The sequence below is a fragment of the Pectinophora gossypiella genome, chromosome 7 (genome assembly GCF_024362695.1).
Source record: "Pectinophora gossypiella chromosome 7, ilPecGoss1.1, whole genome shotgun sequence".
In the NCBI taxonomy this organism is placed as follows: Eukaryota; Metazoa; Arthropoda; class Insecta; order Lepidoptera; family Gelechiidae; genus Pectinophora; species Pectinophora gossypiella.
The window spans coordinates 17,061,328-17,076,545 of NC_065410.1; the positions used below are offsets into that span (position 1 = coordinate 17,061,328).

General features: G+C 39.0%; 6 protein-coding genes across 6 annotated transcripts; 2 read left to right on the forward strand and 4 right to left on the reverse strand.

The window, feature by feature from the left end:
• Nucleotides 1-295: 295 nt before the first annotated feature.
• Nucleotides 296-1,276, forward strand: LOC126368517 (60S ribosomal protein L44). Its single transcript, XM_050012544.1, has 3 exons — nucleotides 296-382; nucleotides 525-698; nucleotides 1,112-1,276. Exons 1-3 carry the CDS (start codon nucleotides 380-382, stop codon nucleotides 1,247-1,249), a joined length of 315 nt encoding a protein of 104 aa, XP_049868501.1. The 5' UTR covers nucleotides 296-379; the 3' UTR covers nucleotides 1,250-1,276.
• A 251-nt stretch (nucleotides 1,277-1,527) lies between these two features.
• Nucleotides 1,528-2,765, reverse strand: LOC126368501 (WASH complex subunit 3). Its single transcript, XM_050012524.1, has 3 exons — nucleotides 2,606-2,765; nucleotides 2,356-2,520; nucleotides 1,528-2,236 (listed from the first exon to the last, which is right to left on the reverse strand). Exons 1-3 carry the CDS (start codon nucleotides 2,660-2,662, stop codon nucleotides 1,946-1,948), a joined length of 513 nt encoding a protein of 170 aa, XP_049868481.1. The 5' UTR covers nucleotides 2,663-2,765; the 3' UTR covers nucleotides 1,528-1,945.
• A 303-nt stretch (nucleotides 2,766-3,068) lies between these two features.
• LOC126368487 (pre-mRNA-splicing factor SPF27) lies at nucleotides 3,069-5,374 on the reverse strand. The gene is made up of 5 exons (XM_050012510.1): nucleotides 5,189-5,374; nucleotides 4,949-5,112; nucleotides 4,176-4,388; nucleotides 3,938-4,091; nucleotides 3,069-3,585 (listed from the first exon to the last, which is right to left on the reverse strand). The coding sequence occupies exons 1-5, from the start codon at nucleotides 5,261-5,263 to the stop codon at nucleotides 3,460-3,462; spliced, it is 732 nt and encodes a 243-aa protein (XP_049868467.1). The 5' UTR covers nucleotides 5,264-5,374; the 3' UTR covers nucleotides 3,069-3,459.
• A 193-nt stretch (nucleotides 5,375-5,567) lies between these two features.
• LOC126368480 (ubiquitin thioesterase otubain-like) lies at nucleotides 5,568-7,586 on the forward strand. The gene is made up of 5 exons (XM_050012502.1): nucleotides 5,568-5,682; nucleotides 5,779-6,078; nucleotides 6,266-6,487; nucleotides 6,696-6,806; nucleotides 7,453-7,586. The coding sequence occupies exons 1-5, from the start codon at nucleotides 5,575-5,577 to the stop codon at nucleotides 7,537-7,539; spliced, it is 828 nt and encodes a 275-aa protein (XP_049868459.1). The 5' UTR covers nucleotides 5,568-5,574; the 3' UTR covers nucleotides 7,540-7,586.
• Nucleotides 7,587-8,254: 668 nt separating this feature from the next.
• LOC126368406 (putative E3 ubiquitin-protein ligase UBR7) lies at nucleotides 8,255-12,140 on the reverse strand. Its single transcript, XM_050012379.1, has 2 exons — nucleotides 11,819-12,140; nucleotides 8,255-10,013 (listed from the first exon to the last, which is right to left on the reverse strand). The coding sequence occupies exons 1-2, from the start codon at nucleotides 11,981-11,983 to the stop codon at nucleotides 8,397-8,399; spliced, it is 1,782 nt and encodes a 593-aa protein (XP_049868336.1). The 5' UTR covers nucleotides 11,984-12,140; the 3' UTR covers nucleotides 8,255-8,396.
• A 667-nt stretch (nucleotides 12,141-12,807) lies between these two features.
• Nucleotides 12,808-13,974, reverse strand: LOC126368331 (radial spoke head protein 9 homolog). The gene is made up of 2 exons (XM_050012242.1): nucleotides 13,864-13,974; nucleotides 12,808-13,521 (listed from the first exon to the last, which is right to left on the reverse strand). The coding sequence occupies exons 1-2, from the start codon at nucleotides 13,972-13,974 to the stop codon at nucleotides 12,808-12,810; spliced, it is 825 nt and encodes a 274-aa protein (XP_049868199.1).
• Between the last annotated feature and the right edge of the window lie 1,244 nt (nucleotides 13,975-15,218).

The following is a 15,218-nucleotide window of genomic DNA, read 5'->3' on the forward strand; positions in this document are numbered from 1 at the left end:
CGTTCCCGTTTCCCGCCGAAAAGCCCAGATTCCCGCCAAAAGAACGAATGATTGGAAAGCTGGCAAATTGACACATTCGTTTCAAGGAAAGAAAAGTGAAAAAAGAATTTGATTATGAAGGACCGGAAAAAAACAGAAACAGAAGTTTTCAAAATATGTGTTATACCTGTTATACCTAAGATATAATAGCTTGTGTCAAAATTAGAAATTAATCCTTGACTGAAATTTGTAGAACAATTGTAGAATGCATGATGAAATAAGCAACCTGTGGTTTGTTATTTTTGTGGGGCAACACCAAAAGTTGCTGTCACTGTCATAATCTGTTCTATCTCTTTCTTTCTTTGACGTTTCCTTGAAATCGTGCGAATCGGGAGTCAAAATGGTTTGTGTTTTTTAGAAAATTAATCCTTATAAATCATGAATTTTATCAAAGCAAATTGTGAATATTGTTTTCTAAATGGTGTGCGTTATGATGCAGTGCAATACGGTGTATATATTTCTATAGCTCGTCTTACAAATTCCAGGTGAACGTACCTAAACAGCGCAGAACGTACTGCAAAAAATGCAAGTGCCACAAGACCCACAAAGTGTCCCAGTACAAAAAGTCCAAAGAAAGGCACGCTGCCCAGGGTAGGAGACGTTATGACCGCAAACAGCAAGGTTATGGTGGTCAGTCTAAGCCCATCTTCAAGAAAAAGGTAAACATAACCTCTTGATACTAGTTTAGTGAGCCGGACTTATTTCTATGTCATCAGATCTTGTAACGCAGTCTCTGTAGATCTTTCGCAATAGAATACTGAATAACTGGCTCTTTTTCAACTGAGAGTTGTATATAAAATTAGTTCTGAAAAGCTCCAGAAAATTTGTAGAATAATCATAATCCCTGCCTAATATTTAACCTTAAAAGTTTAAAGAAAATCCCCCTGTCCTTAACTGGATATTGAGATACAAAAATATTATTGCAGTTAAATTAGTGATGAGGAATGAAATAAATTTATTTACTCATAGAGTATTTACTGGATTCGATAGGTAGCACTTTAAACATGTGTTCATGTTTTCTATTTTAGGTAATAATATTTTTTAGAGTACATAACAACTTGATTAATTTCAGGCGAAAACCACAAAGAAAATTGTGCTTCGTCTTGAGTGCGCAGACTGTAAGGTGCGATCACAGGTTGCACTGAAGCGCTGCAAGCACTTCGAGCTGGGAGGAGACAAGAAGAGGAAGGGACAGATGATCCAGTTCTAGGCTGGCTAATAAATAAGACTACCTAAACTCCTAGTTTCATTTTAAACATTTTACTCTTCCTTGACATTCAAATGTACTACTTTTCATGTTATTTAAAGGATAGGAAACTAGCTTTATTAAGCCTACTATTCGTGAGTTCTTCAAGATCAAGTTAAGTCGACAAATTCTAGCTCAGGTAAACTACTCATGTAGATGGATCATAGGTTTCACAAACTAGACTACTACTGCATTTGTAAATAATACTTGTTTTCCAATACTCAAGAATTAAAAGAAATCCCTAAAAACAGATAGGTTTATTACAGTATAAACAAGTCATATAAATAGTTAAAACTAAATAAACCAAAATTTGAACTTTCCTAAATAATTTACAATACAAACTAATATAATATACCTTACACAATTGAATATATTTTTTAATTTAGAACACATTTTAAAAAGGGGAGTCTTGAAAAGGTTGACAAGAGCTTTTTGCCACTGCTAGCAAATTTGCCTTGACCACTCATATCAAGCATGCATGACATATTTTTCTTGAGCACCCTATGCTTCTCTCTGACTGAACATAGCATTGATGTAATATTTTGAAGAATTTAAATCTTTCTAGGGATATAATCTGCCAGCTTGCTTTACATTTATTTACAAAGTTACATTTCAAATCTCAGTTTTTGTGTTACACCTAGATAGATTCCTGTACTCCCGTTATTTTCCTAGCACTTTAACAAGCATATTAGGATCAAGGCCTTCCAATGACACTTTTAACTTGACAGCTTCCAGTGGGACTCCAACTTGTACCATCTTGACAAATCTCTCATATTCTGGATGGACTGGTGCTGATGGCTCGGGTGCCGGAGGTTCTTCTGCTTTGTTGTCAGATTCTCCTTTAGGTGGTTCAGAGTCAGTTTGGTCAACTGTCTGGGAAGGCTCAACCTCGTCGGGTGTTTTCTGTGGCTTCTGTTCCGGTTCTGTATTTACTTCTGGGATTGAGGAAAGCTGTAAAAGTTATTATTATGAACATTAGTTGGTGGAATTTCCTTTCATACATGATTATCAAATTGGGTGTCGACATAAGGCACAATAATTGACGTGCAAGTATTACGGTAATAACTTACTCTAGCTTCTAACAAGACCATTGCAGCTTCCACCTTTTCTAGTTTGCGCTCAAAGTGCATTAGTTTGTGTTCACATTTTTTCATAAAATTGTTCAGGAATTGAACTGTGGTGATCACGAAGTGGTTTACGAATGCTAACGTCCGCTTTTGCTGTAAAGCTGCTACCTATAAACAAAATATTCTTATTGAAAATCGTCTGAAAACAATTGCACATAAAGACAACATATTTACACGGTTATGTATGTTTTACCTTAGACAAATCTAAGTCAGCAAGTTCCCGGTTACCTAAAGTATCTTGCAGAGTCATTGTGTTTCTGAAATTATGAATAAAAACCTCTTATACCCGAATAAAAATATGAAAAACAAAGTTACGTACCTACGGGAAAACAGTATTTGACATATCAATTTTTTAAATGCACTTTTCGCTTTGAGCGGAGTTTACTTTGGGCCTATTAATACCACAGTAAAAAAATACATTTCAAAGTAAAAAATAGTATTATTTATAAGTTCATTTCTTCAAGATGCGCGCGAATAGTAAAATAGCGAGCATGTTAGGTATGGTTTAAGTACCTCCTGAGATCCCTTTACACATACGTGCCGCCTAATATATCTTCCGTCTTCGAGGTTAGACGTTCTATACCTTAATTTTAAGGTCTACTAAGGTAGTAAAATTTCGAAAGTGTAAATTAAGTATTGATAAATATAAAACAAAATTAAGTTCATTAATCTATTTATTTACAAATAGTCTAAAATACAATTTAAACTTAATTTAATATATTTTACAAAAATTATAAAGATTATAATTATAATCAGTTAGAGCGTCGTAATCTATTTGTATTGGTAGCTTACGCACTATATCTGTCATCCGATATCTCATAGTAACTTCCTACTATCCGTCATTCTAAGACTCAAGATAGGATAAGAATTAGATTTACTGTTAAACACCCCTTAACGTCACTTCCATCAATTCCTTTCAAAATGTAAATTTAATTATCTATCAGTCTGCTCTGTTAAGATTTCCTGTTGTTATTTCCATATACAGACACACCATAGTAGAAAAATCAGTAGGTCACATCAGCTTGGGGATGCCGCCCATCCCATTGTCTAGTCGGCGAACATGTCTTCTATCTTCTTCTGCACCTCCTTCTCATTCTCAGAGTTGAGCTTGTCTGGCAGCTGCTTGATGGCTTCCATGTCGGGGCCTTCTTCAGCCGAGACCTGGCCTTGTGCCTGTGAAATCAGATAATAAAATAGAGATACTGATTTTATCTTTGACATTTCTTTTACTAATAGCAAGACAGATGCATTGTTGTGATTGATTAAATCTAATAGACCAGATCAGTGTTGTTAATGAAAGAGAAGTCATAGCATGGTGCATAAGACAGCTCTAGGAATAGTACATTTTCTTGGTATGTCTCTTTCACACTAGGCTGAACTTTATCTTTCTGTCCTGCTGTCATGGGCACCATTCTAAAGCGCAAATAGTATCCCTACTGTTTTTACGTCTTCACAATACATCTCTACAGATCCAAAATAAAAATGATTCATGGTCTTTCTAGCTAAAATAAAATGCAATGAGTACCTTCTGCAGCTGTATCTCGAGCTGCATGATGGCGCGTTCGAGGCGGTAGTTGTCGGACACGAGTTGAGCCCAACGCCGGCGCAGCGCGCGTAGCCGCGCCCCCGACGCCGTCTGTGAGCGCTTGCGCTCCCAGTTCACTGATGCTATCTGTTTCCTATAACCAGAGAAGATGGGGCATAACTGAAGTAACATTTTTACAACATTTTTATTAAAACTAGAGATTCATTAATCAACTCACCTAAGATTACTGTGTACATTCTGGGAGCGAGTGACAAGTGCCTGTAGTGTGTTGAGGTAGGAGCGCCAGGCTTCAGAGCCATACTGCAGCTGTAGCTCGAGGTTCAGCACGCGTGTGGCCTGGTGAGAGAGCTGCGCATGGGAGTTGTCCACAGACTCCCCCCACGCTGCAGGCTCACCTAGCCTACCTGCAGGGGGAGGTGGGAGCTCATATCTATGGAAAAAATATTCAAAATTCTGGATTAGTGAAGCTGAACGAAATGGCATGGCGAAAATAAGAACAAAGTGATAATCCATAAGAAGTTATATATACCTAGTACATGATGACATGTTAAGTCGACCACGAATTATGTGATGCGATGGCAGCCGCGGTTACTACCACCATTCAAGTGGGGACGAGCATTTGTGTAGGGCACCTTTTCTAGCCCCCTCTCCGGCTGAGCGGAGAAAGCAGTACCTCCCTGAATAGGGCTGCTTTGTCATCCCAGGTGCTGACGGATTCGCATTGTCGCCCCAAATTTGCAGTGCAGAAACTACCATGGTGTGTGCTCACACCCCCAGGACCGCCTATGTGTAGAAATCAGACAAAGCCTAGCCTGCATCAAGCCAGACCTCTCTACTTCATCCCAACGCCACCACCTAGTACATACTATGTAAAGAAACACTTGTTTTAAAGTAACATTTCCGGAGCAAACCTAAACAACAACTTATTACCAAAGGTATTGTTATTATCACTATAGATGTTTCAGATTGATGTATAAGTGTACTACAAACCTTTTCATAGACAGTGGCTCCATAGGAAGTCTCTGTTGTACACGTTCCATTTCTCTCTGAATAGCTTGGGTCTCGAAGGCACTGCTAGGGTCAGGACCTGCATTTTCTAGGTAATTCTTCGTCGGACGATATCGCCTGCATTCCTCTTCAACCATTGCCAGTGCCTAAAAAGCCACATTATCATTAAATTAAAATGTAAAGTAGATATTAAAGCTAAAAGAGGTTATGTTAGTTTTTTACCGCTTCTCTGACGCCTGGATCATCGTACCCTTGATCTATATAAGGTAAGGCGTCCACAACCACTTCACCAGCCATATTTATAACTTTACTAGTGTTTAATTTAATAGGATTTAACACTTTTAGCCTTTTATTTGATTTTCGCTTGGTTTTCGAGTCAACGTATATTTTTTACACACTTCAAGGCTTGGAGTACTAGACTTTTGAGTCCCTATGATCTGTCCAAAACTTTTCCTTGTTGGATTTGTCATCTGTCTGTCTGTCGGTCTCTGACTAACTGACCGTTCAACCGACCATGCAATTTTGAACGCATCGATTGTATTTTTTAACCGATTCGTCAAACATCGAATTTCATTTGTTTTTCATTCATCTGTCAATCTTATTTAAAAATGGCGGACGATGCATCGAGCAGTAGCGGCTGCACCGGTAATTTAGTTGATAATTCTATAAATCAAGATGAGCTGATTATGAAACAACAACGGGAGATAGAAAAGGAGGTAAGCCACAAGTTCTCCTAATTTTAATGTTCCTCAGTTTTAGATTCGTCGATTGTTATCATAATAATGACGTGATGTTTGTGTTTGTTTTTTCAGATATCAGAGTCTATACCGCTAGTCGGTGATCTCGAAGACTTGTCGTCACTAGAAAAAGAATACAATGAGGATCCGGTGTACCTTCTAAAAGTAAAAGACCTTTCTTCTAAGTACAAATGCATAAGGAGAACTCGACCTGACGGAAACTGTTTTTTCCGTGCATTTTCATACGCGTATTTAGAACAACTCTTGACCGATAAGGCCGAATATGAAAAGTTCTATGAAATAGCAAAGAACTCGAAGGACACTCTCGTTGCTTTAGGGTTCTCTCAGTTCACAGTTGAGGACTTTTATGAGACGGTGAGTTTTTTTTTTAAGGTTATGTTTTATTTATTTTTTGTAACAAAGAGCAAGAATTTGCATGTGTTATTTTTTCATACTTTTGTTGTTATGCAGTGTATGCGCGTGTAGGGTTAGTAAGTTAGAGCAATATGTATTTTTAGGTATGGAATAATTGTTGATAATTTGGTGCTTTTGTGTGTTGTAGTTTATGGAGGTGGTGAGTCGGGTGGGCGAGCAGGCAGGCGGGTCACCGGACACGCTGGAGGAGGTGCGCACGGAGCTGCACGACAAGTTCAACAAGCAGGGCTACTCTGACTACATTGTAGTGTACCTGCGCCTCATCACATCTGGCCAGCTGCAGACACAGTGTGAATTTTACCAGAATTTTATTGAAGGCCCACGGACTGTTACAGAGTTTTGTAGACAGGTATGAAAATATCACAGTTTTATCAAGTAGCAATATACTTAAAAATTTCTGTACTTGTGTAAAAAATAATTTCAGTTGTCAATTTGCCAATGCAATGTACAAAAGTGTATTTTTGTGACTTACAGTGGTTTATGTTTCTTGCCTTAAGCTAATTAGTTTTCAAGGGTATGGCTGAAGTAAGTTTTTCCAAGTTATCTGTAATGTTTAGGAGGTGGAGCCTATGTATAAGGAGTCTGACCACATTCACATCATTGCTTTGAGCAACGCACTCAATGTGGGAGTCAGAGTCAAGTATATGGACCGTGGAGAAGGAAGCCAGGTAAGCTAGCTACCCTTACATGACTTGTCTGCATAAGAACATAATTTAATTTAGACTCAGATTATGGATTGAATGTGTACACATTCATTATATTTCAAAACTGAAATCTTTTAATATTGGGTAGAAGGATTTATCCTTTATTATAGGCAGAGATGGTTTTTTACTGATATGGATGACTTTGTTTTATGATGGACCAAAGTATGTCCAAACCTGATGTTGAATAGAAGTGTATAACACTATAGTGAGGTATATTTTAATGGCTTTTGTAAGATCATTGGAGAGGATGTTATCAGACACGATAGAGGCGCCATATTACCGCCTTTTCAGGTGGAACAAGAATCTTCGACTAGCGAGACCGCTTCCAAAGTGACAGAAGCAACCAATGCAGAACAGCAGCCACACTCACGTCGAACAGGCGTAAGTGTTGGAAGAATAACACATAGAAGCTCAACATTAATTTAAGAACCATGCTCTTGTCGGTGCAGTATTCTCCATGCTACGTTTTTAGGGAAAAATAGGGCAGTGGTTTCCCTCTTGCCTTCCACCCCACAGTACTCTGTCTGACGCGAGTGTGATGACATAGAAGCTATTTGTAAATAATTACACAACTTGTAACCACATCAACTAATTATTCTGTTTGTCACAGGTGATAGCACACGACTTCCCCGAGGGCGCGAAGCCCCTGGTGCATCTACTCTACCGACCAGGCCACTATGACATCCTTTATAAGTGATTGTGTGACATGTCGCTACTCTACAATAAACATGATGCTCCTACCTGCTCATGATGTTTCATTTTGTAAAATTATGGTTATACTTGTTTGTTGGGTAAATGATTTGTTTTGCCTTACAAAGACAGGTAATAGGGCTCATCAGTTTTATCCATTAGGTCTTGGTCATTGTTAACTAATAGGACAGAGAAAAAATAGTACAGGAGGAATGCTTATCTTCTTCTGAGATAAGTCTGTGATTATATTGAAAGTGCACTTCTACCATACAATAACTATTGCACTTGAATCACATTAAAAATACATTAGTATTATAATTAAACTGGTAGTACAACAGGCGGCCTTATTGCTAAGGTAGCAATCTCTTCCAGGCAACCTTTAGGTATTCTATAGTCTTCTCATAAGTGTACTTACATTGTGTTTAACCTTAGAGCAAAAATTGCTTTCCATAACCAAATTTTTTATTATCGTATTTTACCTGTTTTCCCTTAACGAATTTGTCGATAATGCTCATCGACGACAATTAGTATTAACACAAAGTGACGTGTCAATTTCCACCTCCTCAAAACAAGCAAGATTGTTTTTGTTTCGAAATAACACTATTTTTACGCTAATATAGCTATGCTTCTATATTACTAACAGGCTACTCACCTCTATTCTAGTCCATAGCTTATGTTGCTCTGCATATAATGTATTGACTATAAATGGGAAATAAAACAAATTGTACTTAATTAAAATGTAATCATTTTCAATTATCAAGCTTTGAAAATTAACAGTTATCATTTTATAAGCACTGGGAATGTGTCAGTCACTTACAAAATTTAAAATACAAATAGGTATAGGTTTTTGGCTTATAATTAAGTTTACCGACAGAAATACACGCCGTCGGGCTCGCGTTTGGGTTTCATTCCAGCAAAGAATGCTTTGATATCCTCCTCTTTGACAATTTCTTTTCTGTCTTTGAAGCTTTTTAGGAAGTCAAGGAGTTTATCTCTCATTTTATTGTATTCAGTCATTGCATTTATTTGTTGTACCCTGTCAAGAGATGAGAGGGCTTGAAGACCTTTTTCATACTGTGAGGATGGTGCACCGTCACTATTGGCTTTGCCTAAAGCCTCATATGCAGTAACAGTATCATCAGGGTCAGTTAAGAATAGCACAGCTAAATCCTTATACATGGCGACGCATTCGCCGCAGGTGCAAAGTTTTTGACGTAAGTTCCCCGGCCAAAAGGTGGCTCCTTTGTAAACTCTCTTAACACCTCTGGGCCTTATACAAGGTTTTGCATCTAGTTTTGGCCTTTTAGGGGACTTATCTTCTTCAGCTTCTTCAGTAGAGAGTTTTCGTTTATTTGGTGTTGGTGGGTCATTTTCTTTGTTCAAGGTTTCATTGGTTACTTCAGTTTTAATTTGTTCATTTGTTTTCGTTGAGATTCCTTCAGTTGTATCAATTTTATCTGTATCATCACTTGTAGAAGTAGCTGCTTCCCCACTGCTTTCTGCTGTTGCTTCCGCAACTGTAGACTCTACAGGCTCCATGCCAGTACCTTCTGCCACTGCAGCATTATCTTCTGTCTTTTTATTTTCTTCCTCTTTGCTAATAGACTCGGCATCTTCAGTTCCTTGTTCTTTTTCAGAAGATTCAGTTTTTTCTTTATTCTCAGTTTGTTCCTCTGGTTCAGTATTTATATTGTCTTGGTCCTCAGTTTTTTCAGTAGTAGATGTGGCACTATCTGGATTTGTGTCTCCCCCTTCAGTGCTTTGTTCCTCCTTAGAGGCACTGTCTCCACCTTCTAGTTTAGCTTCTGTCATATCAACATCTGTTGATGTTTCGTCATTCTTTTTCTCCTCAGAACTATTAATACTGTCAGAGGCATTTTCAGTGGCTTCCTTGCCAGCTTCAGTTTCAGTACTACCATTAGTTACTTTCTCTTGTATTTCTTCTTTACTTATTTTGTTCTTAATAATACTAGAAAAGTCAAAATCAGGATCAGTTACAATAATTTCTTTGTCTGCAACATTGACCACAAGGTCACTATAGTCATGGAGAAAGTCATTATCTTCCATGCAAGCTTTACAGATCATTTCAGCATATTGATCATTGTGAGGCACTGTTGCTTCTAAGTGGTTTGTATGTAGCCAGTCCTCACACACAATGCATTGGAGCATTTCCTCTTCCTCAGTAGCTTCAGGGTCAGGGTAGGGTCGGCGACACGTGCAGTAGACTCCACTAAAATTTTGGTTGTACTTATTCTCATAGTTCAAATCTGTCTTGTTTGGGGTGAATTGGCAGGGTTGCGTGAACTTAGGGTTGCCGCAGTCACAGCGGAAGTTCCTCTTGGTGTAGAGCTCCACCAGCTCATGATTCTCGTGACAAGCCAGGCTGCAGGCCAAGCATACTCCTGCTCTCTTCATGGGGTCAGATGTGGCTTCAGGGCAACAGGTGAGGCATGCATAGATGGCCTGCCTTTTCACATATCCCTAGAAATATAATAAAGTTATTGATAAAATTTTAAATGCTTTTTGGTGCTTTTTAACCTTATCTGAACAGAATACGTAGTCGGTCCCAAAGTTCTGTCACAGGCACATTATTTTTAAATTTCGAACATGCTTTTAGAAAAATTTTATGGCGTTCCATTTTTGAATGTTTGACAATTATTTTAAAACAAAAAATGATCATTTGCCGTGATTTATTACGATGGAGTGGACCTTGAAAGAAAACCGAATCGCAATTTTAGCGTTGCATCGCTGTGGACACTCGCCGAGTACCATTTTCAAGTTGCTCAAAAATTTGAAAATAACACTTAGGTTTGTGTATCGTACCATAAATAGGTATAATGAAGTCTCAAGTGTTGAGGACAAGAAAAGAACTGGCCGGCCTCGCTCCGCAAGAACACCAGCAGTGATCAAAGCGATAAAGGCGCGCATACGAAGAAATCCTGTCCGAAAACAGAAACTGATGGCTTTGCAGATGGGGGTCAGTAGAAAAACAGTCAAAAAGGTTTTAAACGAAGACCTTAAGTTGCGAGCATACAAGAAAAAGAGTGGACACTTACTTAATGCCCGCCTGAAAGCAATTAGACTCAAAAGATCCCGGTTGTTATTAAAACGGTACGCGAGAAACCGACACCGTGACATACTTTTTACAGACGAAAAAATTTTTGATATAGAAGAAAAGTACAATAAGCAAAACGATAGAGTGTACGCAGAGAACTCTGAAGAAGCAGGAAAAAAAGTTCCGCGGGTTCAACATGGGCATCATCCATCTTCAGTGATGGTCTGGTTAGGTGTCTCTTACTATGGGCCAACGGAGGTTCATTTCTGCGAAAAAGGTGTCAAAACCAGTGCAAAAGTGTACCAAGAGACGGTTTTGAATCGGCTTGTCAAAGATCTGCCCAACACGCTATTTTCAGGACATCATTTCGTGTTCCAGCAGGATTCTGCGCCTGCACACAAAGCCAAAACTACTCAAGCCTGGTTCGACCATCAAAAAATTGACTTTATTAGACTCGAAGATTGGCCTTCCTCCAGTCCGGACCTTAATTCCTCTGGATTATAAAATTTGGCAGGTCTTAGAGAACAAGGTCTGTGCTAAACCCCACAAAAAGCCGTCGCTGAAATAGACATGAATATGGTGCGTGCTGCGATAGATGACTGGCCGCGGCGTTTGAGGGAAGTTATTAAAAACAAGGGAGGTCATTTCAAATAATTTTAAGTTATTTTCATTTCTTAATAAATATACTTTAAATTGATATATAAATTTTTATAAACTTATTGGTACTTTTTATTTTATCACTATTTTCATATATGACAGAACTTTGGGACCGACTACGTATATCAGTGAAAATGGTACAAAGTTAAATGAGTATTGTATAAGATAATTACATCATGTGAATGCCTTATATAAGTTGTTAATATGATTGATACAATTCTCTTTTGAAAAGCAATATGTTAGTTACTACTGGTGGCTAACACTAAAGACTAATATTAGTATCGTTTATGAGTTAAACATACAAGTCGCCTGTTAGTAGAGCCCAATCAAATGGATCATAAAGGAGAGGAACTATGAAGGGTGGAATGTTAAAAAAGGTCCCAAACCTTCAGTACCCCTTATAATCTAATTCTATCCCGTCCATGTGCCACCTATTAACCCATTATGCTGGCTTCTACGTAACATTGTATTGAGGTGGTTGTGTAAACGTCAAATTAGACCGTTTACAATCAACATCGCCAGCCATTTTGGCCAAAGATATATTACTTATGGGATAAAGACATCGATAAATTACCTTGGAATATGTGCAGTTTTTATCATCGGAGGCCCCGAGTACTGCGTTAGCGTCCTCCTCAAAGTCTTCTTGTTCTTTTAAGACGTCCATCATTGTCACAACTTTTTCTCCGTCGCACTCCGCCATATCGGCGTCCTCCGATGTTTTTACGCCGTTTGCGGCCATTTTATCACTTTTAGTTTTAACTTAACTTAGATTTAGTGACCGTGAAATGATAAATTCGAAAAATAGTACAAAAGCCGGTTACAAACGGCGCCAAAATAAAATTATTTTTCAGTGACGACCGACAATGGGCAAAGAAACGATTGATTGAATGACATGAGTGAGGGGAGGGAACACACCGACTGTACAAAAAAGTGAGTGAATGAATAGATTTTTTATGTGTTGCCATATTGCAGGACGTTGTTGGTTGACAAGTCGGGTTGGCTCGCTGACTTGATTAGATAAAATTCTAAAACGAAGAAATTACGATGTTTCGGACTGCCTGACTCACAGGTGCATTTGAAAATATCTAGAACGAATTAAGAATTAAGTACCTCTTGCTATAACATTATGCTGAGCTGTGTGCAATCGTACATTTCTAAAACTTATAGATAAACAATCTACCCTGTGATGAATAATCTTCGCGGTATTTCCGCTAAATTCCCATTTATTCTCATTTATTTTCATTTTTTAACCCAATTCATCGGGCCCGATGCGTCCAGGACGCGTGGCCACAAGTCATAATTAGCGCTATTACACTATACGGCGAAATTGTGGCACCGCCCACTGCTGAGCATTGCCCCGATCCCGATGTCTGTGTCTGCGTCCTTGACTATTAGGGCCCGATAGATTAGGTAGTGTAAGGCTTTTACAGATATCGGATCTAGTGCGAAAACACCCTAAAGCCCATACCTAGAGCAACACCAACCTCCGCGGCTAAAGCTGATAGCAGTGAAAAAGAATGCAGTATTAGTTTTAAATAGAACATTTACTAAAATAAAACGAAATTAAAAGGAGAGGTCAAAAGGTACATCTAAATTCTTGTGGCCATTGCCGACATATAGAAAACCTGATTCCGGGGTGCGAACTTTATGGAAGTAGGACATTCCGGGCCAGTAGAGGCATTTTAAATAAATTACAGTGCCGCCTTGCTCCACGCTGAGGTCCCAGCTTCCAGTCGGAATATCCTGGTCGATGGAATCGAGGAAATCCATACTGTAGTTGTAATCTGGGCGAGTGAGGAGATTGGTGTTCCAGCGATGTTGTGCTGGGCGGATGTGGTAGTACGACTTCTGAAGTTTGGCCTCCGCAGCTGTCAGCCCGTAGTAATTAGAGTTGATAACGATAGTGCCGTCCGGTTGCTTGATGAGCTGTCCGCGGGCGCACACCTCGGCCTCCTCGCAAATGTTGCTGATGGTGGCGGCTAGGCGACTTTCTTCTTTCATTTCTTTGCACCTGTCCGGGTCTTTTGGATCTAAGGATTCATCTAGAACTTTGATTTTGAGGGCTGGATCGCCGCGGAAGGGGAACGTTGTCAATAGGGAGAGGTGTTTGTACTTCCTCTTTGCTTTAGGAAGTAAACTCCAGAAGAGAAAGTCATGTGTATAGAAGTACTTGCGTTCGTTGATCGCGTCGTGTGTGATGCCGACCGCAATGTGGTAGTCTGCGTCGATCGCGTAGATCTGCCCCCAGTATTGCATTTGGCTGAAGTGGTTCTCTACCTGCAACCAGATGTCTTAAGTCATTGTTATGACTAGTCTTAAGTCTGGCATACTGTCCATGTTAGTGCGAAGGTGGTTACTGTAGGCAACATTGATGATGACAGAGACGATGAATGGCTGCCAGACATCATGACCACCTGTGACCACCTAAATTGTGGTCAGGTTCGGAACGAAATGGTGGTTTTTCACCAACCTACTGTCGACAGTAGAGAGTAGTGGTGGAGTATGCTGAATACTTTATTTGTTCAAGTAGCGGACGCTTGTTCCTGGCAATGGTTTGGAAATACCTACGTAGACTAGTTCTTGTAGATCTGCCCACCCCATATACATCATATATCGTACCTGCAGCAATGTAAGAGAGTTCTGCAGTCGTGATATCAGCTCATTCCCCAGCATCATACCGTTCACGTTGATGTACTCTTTGTACTCCCACAGTTTGTGTATGTTCGTCATTTTAACCAACGGAGTCACAAATACAAGACAATCTAATTACGATATTAAAGAAAAATGAAATTAATTATAATAATAATCAAATTCAAATATTTTTTAAAGTATTCAATTTGATTGATGTAAATTGTCAATTTTACTTTTTTATTCTAATAAAACCTTTTAAATTTGTTGGAGGCTTATTGGTCTAATTACCTATTTCTAGTTGGAAAATATCCGTAGAAAATATCCCAAATATCCTTGCTCTTCAGCTCTTAGGTCGAACTAGGGTACTTAGTACAGAATTATTTTACTGTCCAATTAAAACTAATTAATATTTACTATAACAATATTTATTTGCTAATAAACAAGTACGTATCATAAGACAACTTGCAGTTACAGTTCCCTAGGTCTAGGACCGAATCCTAAGAGCTATAATAATGATGTAAGGTAACTCACTCATCACTCCATATAGGTGATCTATAAGGGGAAGGAAAGACATAAGATGTTCTTTAAGTATTTCAGAGAAAAACATAATTTAATTATACTCGTGAGAATCTAGTAAATTATTACGTAAGTACATACATCTTGAGTATTTTTATCGCGAATCGTAGCCATAAGGGCACCGAAAGACGAGACATCGTCTCCTATGACAATTACTCTACGTCAAATATTTGCTGGCCCTTCGCGATCGTAATTCGTAACTTGACCGACGACAATACCAGTATGACATGACCTGTTTGTTTGTACTGTTTGTTACTACTCAAGGGTCTTTCTACTTTGGTGGTTGTACCTATAACTAGGGAGCCAATTTAACTATTTCCCCAACGAGTAGGATCAAGTTGCTTGTTTGCAGACTCGCGGGCGACATTTGGAAAAAATATAGCCGCCATTCGAGATGCAAAGGTGGTTTGCAATAACGAATGTAAGTACATCGTAATTTGCTTGCGAATAAAACATCAACATGTTTGAGGTAAGGTGTTTTATATTTATATTTTAAATATCATCATCATCATCATCACCAGCCCATTAACGTCCCCACTGCTAGGACACGGGCCTTCCCTATGGATGGATAGGGAGATCGGGCCTTAAACCACCACGCGGGCCCAGTGCGGATTGGTGGTTATTAACGACTGCTAATGCAGCCGGGACCAACGACTTAACGTGCCTTCCGAAGCACGGAGGAGCTCGAGATGAAAACTTTTTTTTATCTGTGGTCACCCATCCTATGACCGGCCTTTGCGAAAGTCGCTTAACTTCAACAATCGCAG

Bases quoted from the DNA above. Each gene is read 5' to 3' on its own strand.
- LOC126368517 (XM_050012544.1), top strand. The intron at 699-1,111 runs GTAAACATAACC...GATTAATTTCAG, and splicing joins AGCCCATCTTCAAGAAAAAG to GCGAAAACCACAAAGAAAAT.
- LOC126368501 (XM_050012524.1), bottom strand. From the start codon at position 2,662: ATGACTCTGCAAGATACTTTAGGTAACCGGGAACTTGCTGACTTAGAT. The intron at 2,521-2,605 runs GTAAAACATACA...TTTTGTTTATAG, and splicing joins CTGACTTAGATTTGTCTAAG to GTAGCAGCTTTACAGCAAAA. The intron at 2,237-2,355 runs GTAAGTTATTAC...TAACTTTTACAG, and splicing joins TGGTCTTGTTAGAAGCTAGA to CTTTCCTCAATCCCAGAAGT.
- LOC126368487 (XM_050012510.1), bottom strand. From the start codon at position 5,263: ATGGCTGGTGAAGTGGTTGTGGACGCCTTACCTTATATAGATCAAGGG. The intron at 5,113-5,188 runs GTAAAAAACTAA...GTGGCTTTTTAG, and splicing joins ATCCAGGCGTCAGAGAAGCG to GCACTGGCAATGGTTGAAGA. The intron at 4,092-4,175 runs GTGAGTTGATTA...CTCTGGTTATAG, and splicing joins AATGTACACAGTAATCTTAG to GAAACAGATAGCATCAGTGA.
- LOC126368480 (XM_050012502.1), top strand. From the start codon at position 5,575: ATGGCGGACGATGCATCGAGCAGTAGCGGCTGCACCGGTAATTTAGTT. The intron at 5,683-5,778 runs GTAAGCCACAAG...TTGTTTTTTCAG, and splicing joins AACGGGAGATAGAAAAGGAG to ATATCAGAGTCTATACCGCT. The intron at 6,807-7,452 runs GTAAGCTAGCTA...TGTTTGTCACAG, and splicing joins ACCGTGGAGAAGGAAGCCAG to GTGATAGCACACGACTTCCC.
- LOC126368406 (XM_050012379.1), bottom strand. From the start codon at position 11,983: ATGGCCGCAAACGGCGTAAAAACATCGGAGGACGCCGATATGGCGGAG. The intron at 10,014-11,818 runs GTAATTTATCGA...TTATATTTCTAG, and splicing joins AAAACTGCACATATTCCAAG to GGATATGTGAAAAGGCAGGC.
- LOC126368331 (XM_050012242.1), bottom strand. From the start codon at position 13,974: ATGACGAACATACACAAACTGTGGGAGTACAAAGAGTACATCAACGTG. The intron at 13,522-13,863 runs GTACGATATATG...ATCTGGTTGCAG, and splicing joins ACTCTCTTACATTGCTGCAG to GTAGAGAACCACTTCAGCCA.